A 22000-nucleotide genomic window follows, 5' to 3' on the forward strand; every position below is an offset into this window, starting at 1 on the left:
TTGAACAACCTTTTGAACAACTTTTAATCTTATCAGAGGATATAGGGGAGTTCACAGTGACTGCAGTGTTCTTGGATATTACCCAGTCTGATGTCTCATCCCTATCTCAAACATTTACGGTATGACCAAACTTGAATATACATTTAAACGTATTCATGGCACGCCATTAGGGAATACATACAATATATATTTCACTTCAATTTTATTTTCAAATTTCAATTTTCACTTCAATATTTCCCAATTTGTATCATGTCTCGCCCAACTTTTCTAACATTTTCTCTAGATACCTATTTTTATATTCTGTTTCCTAATTATAATATGCAGTACTAACATTTCCTGCCACAATATTAAACTAGAATCACTTTCACTAGAAACACAATTCAACCACTATGATAATAAGGGCAAGTTGCTCCTGAATTCAATATTTAAAAATGTGGTCAAAATGTAAATAGAAAGTAATGAAAATGACTATATTCTTGTTTTTTTTACCTCAAAGATGAATTGAAGCAAACTATATTTAGTTACCTTTTCGATTAAATGAAATAATTTGAGACAAACAGACTATATCAATGAAATATATTCTATTCTAACTCGACGGCACGGTCAGTCACAATCTTTTACGAAACAACCAAACTTTTCTACTCCCCATGTAATTAATCAGGATGAGTTTCATTCAGTGACTTCTGTTATAAGCTACTGAAATCTTCGAATCTGATTGGCTGAGGGAAGAATTCTAAGTACAAATCCATGAAAATAACTTCGTCAATTATTTCCTTGATACAGGGTCCAACGGGAAGCTTCTGGCGGAAGGGGTCAATGGAGGTCGAGACGATTCAAGAGAATCTCTTCCGGTTCATGCTGACCGTTGAGGATACTATATCCGGGGCCTATGTTGCCATTGATGACGTTTTCGTGAAAGGCGAAAGATGTACTGGACAGAAAGGTATGAAGAACGATTAAAATGATTATCATTATATATATTATAGCTATAACTATGCAAGTCTATCTCCTTATCATTATGATAAGGAGATAGACTTGCATAGTTATTGCTAGATATATAGCTAAAAATATAACCAAATCAGAGGGGGAAAGGGTAGATACATCTGTAGAAAGATTAATAGATAGATAGACAGCTATTCAGATTTTTTTTTTAAGTCGATGGATAGATAGATTGATAGGTAGGTAGATAGATAGAGTATATTGGTGGATAAGTATATCCGGATGGATAGGTGAAAAGATTATTGATGGATCGGAATTTAAATAAAATGGTAGATAAATATATTAAATACCTTGTTGATAACATAGATATAGGCCTACATAAATAGACAGCAAGATAATTTATTTGTGAAACGATTGGCACCTCATGATGGCATCCATCGCGCATACTTAGTAAGGCTGGTTTGCCACAAATTATAAGAATCTCGTCAAGGATGAGAAAAATACAGTTCCCTGTTCTTCAACCCTACACTCGGGACGTAGCTTCTGCGTCATTTATCTGCCACCCCTTCCCCCAAAATGATAATAATAATAATCATTTGCGCATGCGCAAGACCAGACACAAACTGTTTTATGCAATAGTTATGCTTGTATTTCTTTTAGCCATGATAAATAAAGCGTCGCTAAGACATGCCGACAACTTCGCGTCTTGTTTCAGGTTCATGTGACTTTGAAGTCGACCTTTGTGATTGGTCGAACACGGAGAATCGTGACGAGATTGACTGGTTACGTCACAGCGGGGACACAGGCAACGAACTGGGTAGCCCTGATGTCGACCATACCACCGGGACTCCGTCCGGCTGGTACTTGTTCATCGACTCGTCTCTGAGCTCCTTCGGCTCACGGGCGAGACTCGAGTCGACTGGCCTCGAGACGGGTTCGGCCTCGGTCTGTTTCGGTCTCTGGTACCACATGTCTTGCTCTGGGGACAGCGAAAATACTTTGACTGTGAGTAAATTATTGAAAATATCCCAAACAAATATCACCAAACAACGCCAAGTCTGTCCTCTGTTTCCATCGTGTACTTTCCATCAACAATGTTTCATCGTTGTCTGTCAACATTGTTCCAACGTTATTCCAATCATAACAAAATTATCTATTGGTTTCCAGGTGAAGTTCACCTTTACAACTTAAATACTCTAACCTTTGTCATCCTATCTTATCCTATCCTATAATCAACAAATTAATCAACAAACAAGTTTCCGACGTTGTGCCATTGCCAACTGTCTTACAACTCTCCAACGAACTAATTTCAAACTTTGTCAATGTCGTGCCATTGTCGGCTGTTCAACAACTATCCAATTAAACGTGTTTCAAACGCTGTGCCATTGTCAATCTGTCCAACAACTCTCTAACTAACAAGTTTCCTACGATGTCAACGTCTTGTCATTGTTGACTGTCTATCATCTTTCCATCAAATGAGTTTCCAACGTCGATTCAATGTTGATCGATCAATTTTTTTTCCCGCCGTCCAACGACTGTCGAGTTTCCAACATTGTGCCAACGTTGGCATGTTACCTGATCCGAGGTTCTAGCTGTGGTCACGTCTGTCGGATGGAGACGTGAAAATGTCGGTACCAGACGTAAATAAGCATGCATGTCTACTGTAAAAACTAATTGACACACGCTATCGTAATTAATACACATAATTTGAGGATAAGAACTGGTATAGATTTACTATCAAATGGTGGGCCTAGTTCTGCAATGAGTAACGCGCGTTTTGAAGATGATTACGTAATACCATAAAAATATTGTAAATATTTGTGTGATCCCAGTAGGAAATAAATGTGTGTGGCGCAAAAGGAGCGCAAACAACTCTTTTTGTAGAGCGGAAGAAAAAGTATTGAATAATTAAAACAACGTGTAACATGGCAAATTAGAGATTGCACACTATTGCCAAAGGAACCTTACGATATACAATCAATTACATCAAAGGGCGATAAAAATAGTCGAATGATATATATCATGCAAATGCCGACTACGCCAATGTCTGTAGGTTTAAAATATTGGTGTTTTTTTTTTTTTTTTTTGCATTTGATCTATTGTTGATTATTGTATTTTTATATTACATGTCCTAGGTTGCCACGGAGACCGCTTCAAATTCCGTCAACCTTTGGACCTTCACGGGGGTCAAAGGTCAAGAGTGGAATAGAGAACAAATTAGCTTTGCACATTCTGGCCCTTATAGGGTAAGTGTACCTGCACAATGTTTATGATGCGCTGCTTTCTTTATGTCACCCTCCCCGCTCATTCTCTTTCTATTGGTCATGACGTCAGGCTGGGTGTCAGGCCTACATAGCTTAATAATATCGTGGAGCAATAGTATATCAAATGATTAAATGTTATACGTCATGACCACATTTGCAAAAAAAAATCGACCATTTGTTAAGTTTTACTTTGTGCAAATAGTTTCCTATATAATTATTGTAATGTCAGTAGAAACAGCAGGGGCCCGTTGCATAAAACATTTGCCATTAAAAACTCTGACAAATAAACAAAAACTCTGGCAAACAAAATTATACCATTGAAAATTACACATTTTTGGGGCAAAAGTTTTATGCAACGGGCCCAAGGATTTAATTTCTGTGCAACTCCCTATCCCCTAACAAAGAATATGAAAATGGTTGCAATGGATGGCGGAAACTAATTTAATGAAAGAATAAATTAATATAAAGGTTTGAGTTATAACTCCATGTTATCCCTTTCAATCAATAGGGAAAACAAAATCATGCCATGTTTTGGTTGAATCCCCCCCCCCCCTAACCCACACACACCAAAACACAAGGTCGTCAATTTTTAATGGTCATTTAATGCATGCTGAATATGATTGAGTCATTGTATCAAATGATCATATATCAAATTGAATGATAAAAATGTTTTTGATTTAATTATTTCCAATTTGTCAGCTTTTAATTGAAGGCACACTGGGGGCATCATCTCTTTGTGACGTAGCAATAGACGACCTCACGTTTAGCGAGGGCGCCTGCGACGACGAAGGCACACCAGCCCCGCCTTTTGAGTGTGCAACTGGTGGGCTGGTCATCAACCCTCAACAGATATGTGACATGCGGTCCGATTGTCCCGGTGGATCAGATGAACTCAATTGTGGTATGACAATCTCACTCATTCAGTCAGCCAGTACCCGGAGCCAGTAGTCCAAAGTTTCACATTTTTGTTTTCCCCTTTGAACGGAGAAAAGGAAATTCTTTTTTGCCCCCCTTCTTTTGCCTCCTCTTTTTCCATACCACCGATAACCGTTAGACTACAAGTCTTTGAACTTGTATTCTTTTTCAAATTCTCGCTTATATTTTAAACCAAAAGGTAAGAAAAATCTTCATCTTGCGTTTTTGCCAATACCTGCATGGTTTTGAAATCACAACCTGAACATTAATGTTTTTAGCAACTTACAGATGGCTATCTACTAGTGTCTAAGACCCTAATTCCATAACAAGTCAAGTTCTTAAGAATATGGTTTCAGATTTTGGTGCCCCATACACCTACCCTATCAAAATCCGAGTGCTCTCCCCCCCCCCCCCCCCCCCGAGCGGGATCAAAGGGAAACATAATGATATAGACACCTAACTAAAATTCTTTGACAGCTAATTTATATGATCATATACGAATCTTATCATCACAGGTATATGTAACTTTCAAGAAGACCAATGTGGATATACAACCGATCCCACCAGTCTCTTTCCATGGATCCGCTATGGCAAAGATGTCCCGACCACACCGCCTCCAACCCTTGTACTTCCTGTAACGAATCCCTTCTATTCCAACCGGACATACATGATTGTTGACAACACGGCAATGCCTCTAGATGGGACTGAGTACTCCAGGTTGGTCAGTCCGGTGATTCAGGAAGTTGGGTCTGACTGTCTGATGGAATTTTCCTATTACCTGAGTGGACTAGGTACGTACTGATAAATTTTCTTTTCTTCTTCTTCGACTTTTTCTTTATCTTCTTCTTCTTCTTCCCTTTCTTCTTCTTATAATAATGATAATAATAACGGTATATTAACCCAGGGTAGCCGCTTCAGTTCCAAAAACTGTTCTCCCAGCGGGCCCTGCTATTATTACCCCGGCTTTAGCTCGGCTACCTAGGCGCACAAGCATTCTTCATCATCGTATTTTCTTCATCTTCTTAATTATTCTTCTACCACCACTACTATTCTTTTCTTCTCCTTTTTCTTCTTGTTCTTGTTCTTCTTTATCTTTATATCTTCTACAATTTTTCCCTTCTTCCTCTTCATCATCATCTTCTTTTTCCTCTTCTTCTGCTTCTTCTCCTCCTCCCCCTTCTTCTTAATAATTCAAAAAGATCCATCTTCTACTCATGCCAGTTTTTCAGGTGTAATTTTACTTGTTCTTTTTTCCCCAATAATTGTGTACGAATAAAAAGAAAACATGTCTCGTTTCTACAGATACTCTTATGGTGACCTATACAAGTGATTTTGAAGAAGAGACGACCCTCTACCGAGCAGCTAAGCCTGCTATTGATTCTTGGCAGCCAGCAGTCCTATCCGTGGGACGCATTAGTCATCCATTCCAGGTACATCGATGAATAACTTCACAGACCCATCACTTCATTCACCTCAACTCATTTCAAAATTCAAAATAACAAGCCCCCCCCCCCAAAAAAAAAAGCTCTTTACTCCCAATTGATGGTGATTTATACCAGGCGAATCTCGGAAATTAGCTCTTTCTTGGCACTTGATTGACAACATATCGTTTAATATTCGAATGAATTGAATTTCCTTGCACATTTTTACATTACTAAAGGCCTTATATTCAGCTAAGAATAAATAAAGCGGTTTTGTAAATTAAGGAAAGGTGGCTAAGCCGAAATGATGTGGGGTGGTAGGCATATGCTTATGTAAACAAGTAGATTCAGAAGGTTCTCTTTCGGGGTTTTACACGATGATTGAAAGAGCTGATGCTTTAGGAGCTGATTTTTAAAGCAGTTTAGCGATTCGAAATTATGCAATATTTTTTTTCTTTTCTCCACCAGTTCAACTTTTTAGCGACACATTACATTGGGGGAACCCCCGGGGTTACAGCCATCAGTGATGTCACAATGCTCAGATGTGGCTTCCCCGAACCAGAGGAGACATGTATTAGCGAGTTCAGCTGCTCGAACAGGGCGTGCGTTTTCTTCAGTGACGTCTGCGATTTTACTGATGACTGCGGCGACTATTCGGATGAGATCATGTGCGGTATGTGTGTGTGTGTGTGTGTGGGGGGGGGTGATGCTGTCTGAAATCGCTTATTATCCTGTGCAGGGCCCTCTTGTAAAGCAATTCTTTACTCCATAGATTACCCTGGAGTACAATTTAGATGCCTAGGCTTAGATGCAAATGCGTTATCTTGCTCATAAACTGACCTGTAGCTCATGAAACGGGTGAGAGTAGGCCCTATAGACCTTTAACATGCATTGACGTTGTCGCGCCGGCATCTCAGAGGTTCTTCCATTGCCTTGCATGTGTTAATGATCTGCAGCTGGCGCATCTCTGGCAACTCTGGCAACTCTGGTCAGAGAAAAGAAGGTGGTCCAGCCAGACCAATCATCGTTAGATTCACGACCAGAAGGATGAGGGATACTCTATACTAAGGCCGGACAAATTGAGGGAAACGTCAACCCGTCACCTGGGATTCTCAAGAGATGAAGGAAAGGTGTTCCTCAACGAAAATCTAGCTCCAGCTAAGAAGTCTCTCCTCAAGAAGGCAAATGACGAGAGAAAGAAGGCGGGATACAAGTTCTTATGGACAATGAATGGCACCATTCTGGTGAGGAAGAGCTCGAATGTTCCACCGGTTGCTATTCATCGAGAAGAGGATCTGAACAAAATTAAGTAAAACTCTCTTACGCATATATGTTTAAATTACTGGTGTTTTATGTAAATAATGATTGACTTTGATATGATTACGAACATTTCCAATGATTCCAATGATGTTATTAATGATATTGGTGCTAATAATGATGAACTAAAAATTGATTTAGATCCAAATGATGGGGCTTCGAGTGTCATATCTTCAAACTACTACACTAAGGCTTCAGCCAAAACATTTTCAAAGGTTTACCTTCTTCCTGCTTAATTGTCTATTTTGCATCTAAATATCAGAAGCCTTAACAAGAATTTTCAACAATTTCGTTTATTTTTAGATAACTCGGGTGTTCCCCAAAATACAGTAATAGGTTTAACTGAGACATGGCTGTCAGATAAATATATTAATATGAATGCACTCCCAGGTTATATACTTACAAATAATCGTGTTGATAAAATTGGTGGTGGTGTTGCAATTTTTGTGCCGAGTCTATTTGAGTATGTTATTATTGAAGACATGAATTTAATAAATGAAACTGCAGAAACTTTTTTTATGGAAATTAGTGATCGTGATAACAGAAAAACTGTATTGGGAGTTGTTTATAAGCCTCCTCGCAGCAATAGTGCTGATTTTCTAGACACTTTAAATAATTTACTACATTATCATTCTGTTCAAAACAAAAGATGTATCATAATGGGAAACTTTAACTATGACCTGTTAGCGAGTGATACTAATATTTTTGCAAATGACTTTTTAGAGACATTCCTTTCTGCCTCCTTTTTGCCACTTATTTCTAGACCCACTAGAATCACTAATACTTCCGCAACTCTGATTGACAATTTTTTCTCCAATATAAGTTCAGAATTTAAAGCTGGTATAATTATCTCAGACATGTCTGATCATTTCCCGATTTTCATGTATTGTTCTAATCAATATCAGCCAAACAAACTTCCCGATTATGTTTCTAAGAGGCGTGTGTATAGTGATATAAATATATCTCGTTTGAAACAGAGTTTAGAAGAAGAATCTTGGGATGAAAAATTTAGTACAGAATGTGTTGACGAGTCCTACGAAACATTTATTGATACCTTCATTAGTCATGTTAACGAAAATATTCCTTTTGCAAAGCCCAAGTCCAAAAACTATAAAAGATCACCCAGACTACCTTGGATAACGAATTCAATTCTTCGTTCGATAAATAGAAGAAAAAAAAATCGATTTTACTATAAATATATATCAAGATTAACTGAGAATACTAGGAGCCAATATACTAATTATAAGAATATACTAACAGGGGTCATCCGTACTGCTAAAAAGGCATATTACCATGATCAATTTAATCAATGCAAGAATGATCTTTAAAAAACATGGAAATTGATCAATTCTACCATCAATAATGGACCAAAGTTTTCAAAGATAACTAAGCTTATGCATAGTGATTCTATTATTGAAGATAAAGTTCAGATGGCAAATATTTTCAACAATTACTTTTCACAAGTTGGATTTAAGCTCTCTAGAAGTATACCAACAAACTCCCATTCATTTCATCAATATCTGGGGGATAGAAATCAAAGTTCTATGTTTTTCTCTCCTACGAACGCACAGGAGATAATTAAAATTATATCTAGCCTAAAATCAAATAAAATGCAGGATTTGATAACATTGATAACAACCTTTTACAGAAATTTATTAATTATATAATTGACCCTCTTATTTATATATTCAATTTGTCATTATCATCGGGAAATATTCCAAAATCAATGAAAATTTCTAAGATAATACCAGTCTTCAAAAAAGGTGATAGTTCTTTAGCAAGTAACTACAGACCTATTTCATTGCTTACAAACTTATCTAAAATTCTTGAAAATTGGTTCACATACGAACCATATGGTTTTTTTTAAAGCACAACATCCTATCCGATACTCAATTTGGTTTCCGGGAAAAGAGTAGCACTTCCCACGCAATACTTTCAGTAGTTCAAACAGTTGCCAAAGCTTATGACAAGTCTTCGAATACGATTGGTTTGTTTTTAGATTTTTCAAAAGCATTCGATACAGTTGATCATAACATTCTCCTTTATAAACTTTCTCATTATGGAATTAGAGGGGAATCACTAAAGTGGTTCAAGAATTATCTAACCGGGCGTTCACAGTTCGTTTCACTTGATTGTGATATTTCTGAACGTAAACCTGTCCTTTGTGGAGTTCCACAGGGCAGCATTCTTGGCCCACTTTTGTTCATTACTTATATAAATGATATTGATATGTCATCTAGATTGCTTCAATTTATACTTTTCGCTGATGACTCTAATATATTTCTGTCGCACCCCGACCCAGAGCAATTGACGCAAATATTCAATGACGAACTAAAACATGTTTCTAATTGGATAACAGCTAACAAAACTCTCTCTTAACCTAGAAAAAACTCGCTACATGCTATTTAGCAACAAGATTATGACTGTACCAAAAGATGTAATTTTAAATGATACTGTCATTCAAAGAGTGCGATCTACTAAATTTTTGGGACTGATCATTGACGAAAAACTTTGTTGGAAAGCACATATTGATAATATTTGTAAAATCATTGCTCGCAACATTGGTGTCATTAGAAAATTACGTTACTTCTTACCTCATTATATTTTGTTATCATTGTATTCAACGTTAATTTTACCTTACTTGAATTACGGAGTTGTTGCGTGGGATAACGCAGCGAATTATCACATTAATAGACTTTTTATTTTACAAAAAAGAGTGATTCGTATTATTAGTCATGCAGAATTCAGGGCACATACAAATATTCTGTTTTTGAGAAATAAAGTCTTGAAGGTTAAAGATTTATATTCTTTTCAACTCGGACAGTTAATGTACAAATTTATCAATAAACAATTACCGTTACTTTTTAATGATATGTTTGTAAAAAATGATACAATTCATAAGCACTTCACTCGCCAGGCGAGTTCCTTTCATTTACCTCTCAATAGAACATCGTTTGCACAGAAGACATTTGTTTTTACTGGTCCAAAATTATGGAATTCTATTTCAAAGGATATTATACAATGTAATTCAATACAACATTTCAAAGGAAAAAAATATCTTCTGAATTCATATTAGATTATCGTTTTTTCCCAAAGTAATGTAATTCAGAACTTAATATGTAATGTGTTTATTAATTTCTCTTTGTATATATGTTTAATCGTTTCATGATTCCTGTATACAGTGTATACTGAATCATTTATTTCTATTATTATCTTTTTTTTTTGTTCAATATATATATATATATATTAACAAAAATACTGTAAAAATTAGCTACAGCTGCATGAAAAACGTAAATGCGATCATCAAATCACAGTATCACACAACGAAAAAGTCATCAGAAAATCAAAAGAAGAAGAGAACCCTCCGGAAAAAACATGCAACTGCCGAGTGAAAGAAGACTGCCCTCTACGGGGAAACTGCCTGGCCAAGTCGATAATATACAAAGCATCTGCCACGCACGGCCAAAGAGATACAATCACCAAAGTGTATTTTGGCCCAGCAGGGGGAACTTTTAAAGAAAGATTCAGAAACCACACAAAATCTTTCCGAAACGAGAAATACCAAAACGAAACAGAACTATCTAAATACATATGGGATCTACAAAAGAAAGGGGAACGATACAATTTAAAATGGGCAATAATGAAAAAATCCAACTTGGCAATGCGGGGAAGTGGAATCTGCAACCTATGCTTAGACGAAAAACTCATTATCGCAACTCACAAGAAAAACTCACTCAACCGAAGGTCCGAACTAATCAGTACATGCCGTCACAAAAGAAGGATCAAAGAACCGCCGGACCGTGAAATGCATCCATTGCCCCAACCGAGGGCCCCCACCAAATCCAACTAGCTTAAGTGTCCTGATGAGCCGCCTGTGATCGAGGCGCGAAACCATTGGTAGACCAGAGGTGAGGAAAATTTCTACAACGCTCTGCTTCAGTTGAAACATCGAGCACTTTCCCTGAACTTGATACATCCCAATTTAATTTGTATATATATATATATATATATATATATATTGTTTATGTCTTTATTTTATCTTATTTTCTTATTCATAAAGTTTACTTATAAAAGGGGGCCTTCACCCTACAAGTTCTGCTTTTTAGTTGGTCTCCTTTCCTTTCGATTTCATGGTTTTATTGTATTATAAAAAAATGATTGAAATGTTATATTTTGTAAATATGTATATTGAACTATCATTGTAAATGTAAAAAGATTGATAGAGAAAATGAATGAATTTAATTGAATTGAACTCTTTTGGCGCGTATATTCATGTCCTCTGAGGGAGGGCGCTATGAGATTATGATACTCAACTTATTTCCACATTTTTTACAGTGTCATTATATCCCACAGATATCGCACTCCTGACACTCCTAGCCCGTTCCTTGATATATCTGACTACCTTGTCAGTCGGCAGGTAGAGCAGTAACGATGATTATTAACTCCCGCATTTAGACTTTTAATATAGGACCAAATTTGAATAGGAACGATGAACTAATATAGTCCTATTCCATGACATTTGCTCCGGCGACAATTGCTTCGATGGAAAATATGCACATTACTCCAAACATAAAACCTAACTTCCAGAACTAAAATAATAAACCCTGATCTTTAGAGTATTCTGAACTAAAAACTCGTTTACAATCCTATCCTATGCCATCTATTAGAGTACCGAAGTGTGACGTCAGTTGCGGGCTGGTTCTAAACAGAGTCGCAGCTGACGATCGTCTGTAGACATTTTTATGACTTTGGCTTGTCTGAAAAAAAGGTTGCAAGACAGTGATCAAATTCCGAAAGCAGCCATTTTCTCCTAGGAGAAACACGCTTTCATTCGGCGGGTTCATTTGTATAGAACCAGGCCGCCATGACACCATGACAGCTGACGTCATCGCTTCGGTACTATATACCCGAGAAAATGTCTCATGGGCATAATGTCGTGTCACAAAATCAACATCTGTGTTTCATAATTCCTAGATCCTGATAGACACACAGCACGATGTAACTTCGAGACCAATCTATGTTCGTTCTCACACATTCCGTGGGACTATCCCTGGGTTCGTACGGCCAGTGTCCATGTTCCCGACAAACAGTACGCACCGACCAGAGATCACACAACCAATGGAGCCAGCGGATACTACTTGCTGGCCGAAGCCTTCGGGAGAGACAAAGGGGACGTCGCAAGGATTGCGTCGCCGGTTTTCCTGGAAACAGGAATAGCGTCGACGTGCACCGTAAGTTCTACAACCAAATCTCAAAATCTGCGCTGTCGAATGAACATTTTGACAAAGACGTTAAGATCTGCATGATCCAAGAAAATGATGAAATAGTCAACATATAAGGAGCTCAATATCCAATCTAAAAAAATTAAAGTGCTAAAATCAGCATTTTTCATCTTTAAGAGCTCGGATATACCCGCGTGTATATCGACTGCTTTTGGGGTGCTCAGTGTACATGACGTGCTGTTTTGCCACTTCAAGTGTTGCAAATCAGCACCTCAAAGGCATTCACTTTATGAGATCTTAAGGATGCCGGTTTAACACTTTGTCTTAAGAGTGTTTGAAAGAATCTTTACCAACATTATGTTTTGGTTTCTCTGACGATTATTATCTTGCTCATGCTTCGATACGTATCGTGATAATATTTCAGCAAGTATGGGTTTGTAAAATGTTCAAAAAATATTGTCTTCACGCAGATACGGCTCTACATTTTTGGCAATGGTCCTGACGTTGGAACCTTAAACATATACACCAGGACGACCAATGGGGGCGCTCTTAGTCTTGTCCGTAGTTATTCCAACTTTGCAAGCGACAGTTTTATCTATATTGATGAGAGTTTGATCGTTCTTGACAATTTCCAGGTAAGTTCGGCTTTTAAGCTAATGCAATTTCTCCCATTGCTTTCGTGACTTCCACAATTCATTTCAACACTGAGTTTTCATATGATTATAGTCTTTCATAAATATCACAATGTGATTGTGTCACCGCATTGGATTTCTTTCAATTGAAACTTAAGAAATAGTTTTGTATTGTTCACTGTATGTAACATCTTGTATTTTTACTTTTGGTGTCAGGAGTGGGATGTACCTTCTTGTAATTTAGTACCTTACATTCTAATATATTCCCTATTTCGTTTTGTAGCTTTCCCGGGTTTCTTTTACAACAAGCGTGAAACCTACTCAACTCATTGCATCTATATATCATAAAGATATATTAAATCTAATTTCTAAATGGTTTAGACTTTAGTTCACTCAATAATTAGAAAACACGGCAACTGTTTTACGTAGCGCCTGTTGACATCTAAATAATCAATTAAAAATAATTCCAATTCTGCGACCAAAAATATATCCATGAGATGGGAAGAAAAAGACAAATCGGGTAGATGAAGTCAAACAAAGTGACGTTGTGTTCATAATCTTTGTCATAATATTCGAGAAATAAATTCTAGCATTCCATCGAAGTGACAACGAGATAACTGTGTTAGTCTGGAGTTAAACAAAGTAAAACACTAACGGGATCCCTCAGGGTTCAATTCTAGGGCCAGTGTTATTCCTAATATACATCAACGACCTTCAAAATATTAGTACTAATACATCAGTGATACAATTTGCTGATGACACTAGTTTCTTCCTGTCAGGCAATAATATTGAATAGATAAAAAATAACTTACAAAATGAGTTGAGAATCTATGAGCAATGGTTTTTATGTAACAAATTACAAATCAATGCTAAAAAAACTTCATATGTTATATTCCACACGAAAGGCAGATCCATCAACTGTGATATGCAATTAATGATAAATAACATCGAAATAAAACGAGAAAATACTGTGAAATTTCTTGGCATATGGATAGACTCACAATTAACTTGGAAAGATCATGTCGGGTATATTTCAGGGAAAATATCAAGATTTACTGGAGCATTATATACAGAGTAAGGGACCTCCTCCCACTGAGGGTCCTTGTAAATTTATATTATTCGATGATTTTCTCGCATCTTACTTATGGTATAACTGTATGGGGACAATGTCATAGATACCTTTTCCAAAGATTATTTCAACTACAAAAACAGTCTATCCGCATTATAACAAACTCAAATTATTATGCTCACTCCGAACCATTATTATAAAAAACTACAAATTATCCCTTTGAATGACCTTTATAAGTTTCACGTTGCAGTCTTTATGTATTCTATTATACATAATCTACTTCCTCTCTCAATTAATGAATATTTCCTCTATAACTATAACGTAAATAAATATAACTGCAGAAATTCTACAGACCTATATATTCCACTTCTTAAATATGATGTTTCCAGAGCAAGTATATGCTATCAAGGGCCCCAGATTTGGAACAGCCTTCCAAATCATTTAAAAGATAGTCAATCATTAAACATATTCAAGAGAAAATACAAACATGCTCTCTTACATACTGTACTATAGCTTAATCTGCTTCTTATGTCATACAGCATGTTGGTGCAAGTACTTTTTTTTTCTTCTTCTTTTAATTCATATTTATCATAAAATATAGAATAATTAAGTGAAATTCTAAATGTTATATATACATCTGTATCAGTATATTTATGTGTATATACGCCATAATGACTTATTACAACACAATATTATACAATATTAAATAATTAACACTTGTGTCCCCTCCTTTGCCTGCCACCCCCCCCCCCCTCTCCCCCGCTAGTTAGGATTTTAATTCCTCTGTTATCCCCTTTCTTGCATTGTGTTTGTTTTGTTTTTCCTGTTGTACGGTAATCAGGGGGATAGACCTCGATAGGCCAATGGCTTTCTGTCTTTCCCCCACATCCGCCGTACAGCGGAAATCATTGTTTTTATTTACTGTGTTTTACTATCTGTTTATGACTACTTATACTTTATACTTGTCAATATCTGTTCTGTCGTATAAGATTTTTATTTGTATTTATGTATTTTTGTATTTTAAAGAGGTGTGAAATAAATGAATCTGAATCTGAATGAAAGAATGGGTTTAATTATCATTCACAAGACAAAATTCTACACACTTCATACGTACATACTTTATCGTCTCAACAGGTTATCATCGAAGCGAAAGTTGGCGAAGGGCCCGAAGCTGCCATCGCGATCGATGACGTCAGCTTTTTGAACTGTGACCTCTCCGAAGATCCCCTTCCTATCGGGTCCACGACCCCTGGTCCGACCACCCTGGCGCCCTGTCCGAACGAAGAAGACTTCCAGTGCGGGGATGGCCAGTGCGTGAGAGAACACGAGGTCTGCGATTTTCTGACCCAGTGCTATAACTCTATGGACGAGAGATTCTGCGGTAGGTCAAAAAAACAATCTAATTTTTTTGAAAAAAAAAGTTTTGGAAAAATCTATTTAGGAGGCGCTGTGTGTGTGCGTGTGTGTTTGTGTGTGTGTGATAGCCGTTGGCTGCAAGTGAGAATATGCTTGTGTGCGCGTGCATGAATAAAAATCTAACTAGAAAGAAAAGTTTGGAGTCATCTGAATGTGGAAAGGATATGTGTAATGGTGTGTATGGTTGTGTGTGTAATGGTGACTGCATGTGGAAGTATGCTTGTGTATGCGTGCGTGATGGTGGATGCATGTGGGTGTGTGAGTACATGTTATTCGGTTAGGATTCTTATTTGGGTATGCTTGGATGTATAGGAGTGCGTTTACGGGATTACAAGTCATGTGCTTCTTCAAAGGCCAACATAGCTTTTGGTCTGTAAATGGCTAATTTCTTTTATTAGCAACTATAGTAAAACAATTTCACGAATGATTTGTGCCCAATATACTTAGCGTAGTTTAAAACCCTTTATCCGAAAAAGCAAAGACTTTTTTTATATTTTTTCTTCAACGTTCACAAAATACCTTGACATTATGTAGAGCGAGCCATTCAATTAACTTACTATTTTTAACTATTTGCAGGAAATTGTGAATTTGATGAGGATTTCTGTGGCTCTGTTCATTTCGGCTGGCGTCGACGGGAAGCCGGTTCGGATCCGGATTATCTCCCAACCGATCACTATTCAAACCCGGCAGGTATAGTAAAATAATTTCATACCCCTCATCCAGATAAAAATTGCATAGAACGCCGCACTGGCGTAAATCCGTGTTGATGGGTGGGGGGGGGGATGACTGATATATTTTGGCATTTTTTTGCAATCATGTTTTTAGATATGCAAGGAATTGTCATTGATATGTCCACAGTGGCGTACCGTGGGTCACGGCGATGGGGGGGGGGGGCACCAGCAAAATTTTTGAATCACTGAGTGAGCGCGCTCAGTTGCCAGTTATACTGATCTAATAGAGACATTTTAAGGATAATGTCACTAAACGGATATGTATCTCACTGATCAAATAATGTGAGCGCGAAGCGCGAGCTGAAATTTTTTTATATTCACACCTTAAAAGTGACATTATAATCAAATTTGTGTAATCATGATAGGTACCTGTCTCACTAAACAATGCGAGCGCGAAGCGCGAGCTGAAATTTTCGTATATTTTGACCCCAAACAGCGAGATTTTAAGGAATATATTTTAGGAATCCATTAAGAGTATGCATATCTCACCATAGTCATCTAATGCGAGTGCCAAGCGCTTGCTGATTTTATTATAATTACATCTGAACACAAACACTTTTTGTAGTCATTGCAATCATGATTATCATACGCATCTCACTAATCAAATATTGCGAGCGCGAAGCGCGAGCTGAAAATTTAGATGATTCAGACCTGAAGTGGGGCATTCTAAGGTTTCTTTGCCATGTTTGTAGGAATTAACTAGGACCATACGTATTTCATTAAACCAAACCAAATGATGCGAGCGCGAAGCGCGAGCTGAAAATTTTTGATATTCAGATCAGAAGAAGGGACATTTTAAGGACTGATTTTAGGAATTCATGAAGAGCAGACATATCTCACCAATCCACTAATGCGAGCGTAATCACGGACAGTAAATGTTTCATATATACGAAGACCTTTACATGGGGCAATCACTTTTTGAGTCATGTAAAAGAAGCATATGTCACTACATAAAACAGTGATAACTCAAGTGCTAGGAAATATATTTGGTTTATATTGACTTTAAACGGGATGTTTTAGTACAACAGGATTATAAATCTCGTTAAAAAGACAATGCGAGCACCAGGAACAATGAAGACGTAGGCCCTGGGCAAATTATGTTTCATAAAGTTATGATAAAAATGTTTCTTATGTAATGTAACATAACATAATTATAATATAATATAACATTGTCATGAATAATATTTTCTTCTTTCCCACTACGTTTCTCTTCCTTTCTCCCTCTTTTCTCCTTTTCCCCTTTTCCCCGTTTTTTTTTACGCCACTTTATGTCCATATGGCAAATACCCCTCCAATGTTATTATTTTTTTTTACCCCATGATGGTTTAATGGTTTTATTAGAGATTACATTCAAAATGTTATGACATTCCATCTTAATCCCTTCCCAAAGACCCCAACATTGATGAATTGGAAGAAACGGGGGTTTCTCTTCAATGTTATAACAAGGACATAAGTATTTCGTTTGGAAATGGTGAACTGGCTCTTTATTTGCATTTTATGATTCAATAATATTGTTTTATTTTGTTAAGCGGTATTTTAAGAAGAATTTTCACCAATAAAACAATTATCTCTTGTGATTTTTTTCATTTCTTTCGTAAAAAGTGGGAGGGGGATGTTTGTACAGGCCATCCCCCCCCCCTCCTCGAAAAGTTGGGGGGGTATATCCCCCCATCCCCCCCCCCCCCCGGGATTTACGCCAGTGATAAGACGGAATATCTATCATTGATTTCATTAGGAGGCTAGAGCTACAACGCACTCTTTGGGGTCCAAAAAAGTACTCCAATTGGCATGGGCGAAAATCTGTCCCGAAAGGTAGGGGGGACAACAGGGGCGGATCCAGCCTTCGCCAATGGGGGGGGGGGCGATTTTTTTTTCAGCCATATGTTAATCCCCGATCGGCCGCTCGAAGATGATTTTTGTTTGTTTCATTGAAGGAGTAGTCCTCATGGCCACTTTTTAGCTTTATTCTTATAATTCAACATACATATATAATATCATAATCCTTATCTATATAAAAAAAAAATTGGGGGGGGGGGAATTTTATGTATTTTTTCCTAAAATTTGAACATTCTGGGCAATGTTTGTTATCCTGAAAAAGATGTATATGCAACTAAATAATTACTTCGAACGCGAAGTGCGAGCCGATGTTAACTGATGGAAAAGGTTTGATTTGATTTGATTTGATTTATTTATTTCCGTTTCACAATTGTACATAATATGATAAACATAACATAACAAGGTCGAAAATACTACAAGACAAAATATAATATATATAACATAATCATAGATTTAAGGAACACAATTCAGTAAATAAAGATATCTCAAATGACATTTGTATTTAAAAGTAAAACGGAGGGACTTGCCGAAAAAAAGCAAAGCTTGTACAAGAGACAAGCCCCTATCTTAGTTACATTACAAAATTACAACAAATAAATATTGGGTCTTAATAATAATTTTGTTTAAAAATAAATATAAACAATTTTTGTGCACTTGACAAAAACGTAACTGATGGATCGTGTGAGAAAAAATTACGTTTTACAATATTATAAGAGAGGAGGAGGTGAGGGGGAGACAGGAGGGACAGAGGAGTGCAGTACACTAAGTAGAAAGAAAGAAGAAGGCGGGCAGCAGGAGCAGGTACTTTGGCTAATTGCAATTTTAAGAAGAAAATAATTAAACGAATAATATACATGACTATGTATATAATATGAGCGCATATAATACGCATATACACAATAGTCGAGTATGATTAAATTAGTTATTCAGCTTGACCTGTTTGCGACGAGTATTGCAGAATTAACATTTTTTTCAGTTTGCGTTTAAAAATATTTACATTGGGGGATTCTTTGAAATCTTGAGGCAGAGAGTTCCAGTAGGCAGGCCCAGAGAAGACAAATGAATTCTTTGCAAATAAAGTTCTTTTTAAAGGGAGATGATAATATTGTCGTTGCCTTGTTGGGTAGCAGTGTACGGATGTATTTTTACGGAACATATTAGAGAAAATGGCGGGAAGGTCGTCCTTGCTTAATTTAAACATAAATTGACTAAGTTCGAAAAGATACATGTCACTTACTTTAAGAATGTTATTTTCAAAAAATAAGATATCAGTATGTGATCTAAAGTGTGTTTGAAAAATTATTCTTAGAGCTTTTTTCTGAAGAAGTAATATTCTATTTAGTTGTGTTTGTATTGCACATCCCCAGGCAATAATTCCATAATTAATATATGGTAGAATAAGGGTGTAATATAATGTTAACAAAGTGCGGGAAGGGAGAAAATGTTTGAGTTTATTAATAATTCCAATGTTTCTAGAAATTGTTTTACATATACTATCGATATGAGGCTTCCAGGATAATTTGTCGTCAATAAGGACACCCAAGAATCTGGTAGTGCAAACATTATTAAGAACGAAATTATCAAAGAAAATACTGTCAGGTAGAGTATTGATTTTATTGCTGAAAAGCATGTAGTTAGTCTTCTGGTGATTAAGCGAAAGTTTGTTGGCCTTGATCCAATCTGTAACATTTGTTAGTTCAAAATTTACGATTCTAACGAGTTGGTTAATATCATCATGGGAAAAGAAAATATTGGAGTCGTCAGCAAAAAGTATAAATGAAAGTAAATTTGATGTATTTTTAATATCATTGATGTAAGTAATAAAAAGAAGTGGGCCTAATAGGCTACCCTGTGGGACACCGCAAGTAATTGGAAGAGTAGTCGAATTGCTATTATTTACTGATACAAATTGGGTCCTATCAGTGAGGTAACTCCTGAACCACTCCAAGGCCTTCCCTCTAACTCCATAATGACACAGTTTATGAAGGAGAATTTCATGATTTATAGTGTCGAAGGCCTTGGAGAAGTCCAGGAAAATACCGACAGTATGACAACTATTATCGATGGAAGTGGTGACTTTATTAATAAATGACAGAATAGCATGGGAAGTACTATGGTTTTTACGGAATCCAAATTGGAAGTTTGAAAAAATGTTGTGTAATTTGAAAAAAATCACTTGTTCTAATATGGACAAGTTTTTCTAGAATTTTAGATAGTGAAGTTAGTAAGGATATTGGACGATAGTTGGAAACGAGTTGGCTATCACCTTTTTTTAACAGTGGGATGACTTTGGAGATTTTCATTTTATTAGGGACCCGTCCAGTGCTAAGAGAGATATTAAATATATGTACCAATGGATCAACGATGGCTGTAATGATTTTTTTTAGAAGAAAGTTGGGTATACTGATTTTTTTTAGAAGAAAGTTGGGTATACAGGTTAGCAATGAATAAGTAACATATTTCAACAATCAAATAATGCGAGCCCAAAGAATGGAAATTCAAAGCACTTTTTGTAACTGAAACATATAATAGGTATATAACTAAACAATTGATGCGAAGCGCGAGCGGAAAATTTTGAGATTTAGACCTAAGAACGAGAAACTCTATTCATGTTTTGTAAATCATGAAAAGGATGAGTAATTGGGGGCCTTCCTTACACCCGGTCCTTACATTAATAATGCGAGTGCAAACTGCAAAGTGCAGCCATAAAATGTCTTTTTTAAATTTGAACTGATCGAAAAGGTACTTGTTAAAGACTGCTTGCACTTAACCATGAAGACGTTACATATTTCAACAATCATATAATGCTAGCGCGAATCGCGAGCTGAAAATTGTTGACATTTCTACAGAAAGAATCGAAAATTTTAATCAATTTTCCTAATCATGAACAGGGTAGCTATATAACTAACCAATTGATGCAAGCGAAGCGCGAGCAGAAAAATTCGAGATTTAGACCCAAAACGGGACACTCGATCTATTCAAGTTTTGTAAATCATGAAAAGGATAAGGAATAGGGGATCTTTCTACATTAATAATGCGAGCACAAAGCGCGAGCAGAAAATTTTTGATATTGTGATCTGAAACTGGATAATGATTTAAATAGAGAACAAGTTGAGTATCTGAATAAACATGCGCGTGTTTCAGATTTAGACCTAGAATCTAGGCATTTTATACACCTCTTTTATCATGAAAAATCTGAAAAAGAGTCAATTTCAGCTATATATTTCAAGCACTTTGTAGGAAAATTGTGAGGTGGATATTGATCGCACTTAATAAAGAGCTGATATTTTTCATTGTTATTTGAGTTTTGACAGTATAGGACCGGGACATCCTTGGGACATGTCATATGAAAATGATGACTATCTTCCTATTCCTCTTGCTAAGCGCGAGATGAAACAAAAGGGACAATTTAATCGTTAAATTATTAATATCTTAATTATTAATGCCTAATGAGGGCGAGAAATCTGATGATATTATGGCCTGAAAACTGGACATTTCAAGCAATTTTGTCATTATGAATAGAATGCATCAGTCAAAATATCTTTTAACCATTAATGCGAGCGCAAATCGCGAGCCAAAATCTTTGATAAACTGTCATGAAAATCAATATTGAGACATACATAAATCGCCAATTAAAATGCGAGCGAGTAGCCAGCGCTATCTGATACGTTTTGACAATCAGACTTGATTTTTTTCAAACTAAATGGAATACACAAAAATAATAGGTACTTAATAAATCGAAATTTGCGAGCGCCCAGTGCGAGCAAAAATGTCAATATTCAGACCATGAAGCTGTCACTTTTACAGAGCACTTTTAAAAAATCAGTTTGTAAATCACACAAAATAATGAAAGTTCGATTTCCGAGGTGAAATGTGTAATGTATATTGACTTCCAAACTTGATATTTAAGCTCCATATTCACCTGACAGGCAATGCGAGCGCGAAGCGCGAGCGAAAATTTCATATAGTGACATGAAAAAATCTTTTTATTTTCCATGTCTTCCCCTCATCTTATTTTAGTCACTCTGGGAAATTTGACAAGCCCCCCCCCCCCCCCCAAAAAAAAAAGAGAAGGTTTTCACCCAAAATGTAAGGTCATTTAGTCCAAAATACATGTATTATTTCGAATGTGAATGATGCATTTTTCTCCATTATAAAAGACCAAAAATAGTAGGGGGGACATTTGATATTGTGTCCCCCCCCCCCCTACTATTTTTGGTAGGGGGGACACGTCCCCC

General features: G+C 36.6%; 1 protein-coding gene across 1 annotated transcript in view; it reads left to right on the forward strand.

Annotated features, from left to right (window-relative positions):
- LOC129263307 (MAM and LDL-receptor class A domain-containing protein 1-like) overlaps positions 1-22000 on the forward strand; it is a 44206-nt gene that overhangs the window by 15293 nt on the left and 6913 nt on the right. The window contains exons 9-20 of the mRNA XM_064100561.1: positions 37-119; positions 784-943; positions 1655-1944; positions 3075-3185; positions 3903-4104; positions 4634-4909; positions 5421-5548; positions 6008-6212; positions 11831-12087; positions 12549-12713; positions 14914-15160; positions 15772-15885. Coding sequence (XP_063956631.1) covers positions 37-119; positions 784-943; positions 1655-1944; positions 3075-3185; positions 3903-4104; positions 4634-4909; positions 5421-5548; positions 6008-6212; positions 11831-12087; positions 12549-12713; positions 14914-15160; positions 15772-15885 — 2238 coding nt within the window. The remainder of the gene's footprint in view (positions 1-36; positions 120-783; positions 944-1654; positions 1945-3074; positions 3186-3902; positions 4105-4633; positions 4910-5420; positions 5549-6007; positions 6213-11830; positions 12088-12548; positions 12714-14913; positions 15161-15771; positions 15886-22000) is intronic.

This window comes from Lytechinus pictus, chromosome 6 (genome assembly GCF_037042905.1).
Source record: "Lytechinus pictus isolate F3 Inbred chromosome 6, Lp3.0, whole genome shotgun sequence".
In the NCBI taxonomy this organism is placed as follows: domain Eukaryota; kingdom Metazoa; phylum Echinodermata; class Echinoidea; order Temnopleuroida; family Toxopneustidae; genus Lytechinus; species Lytechinus pictus.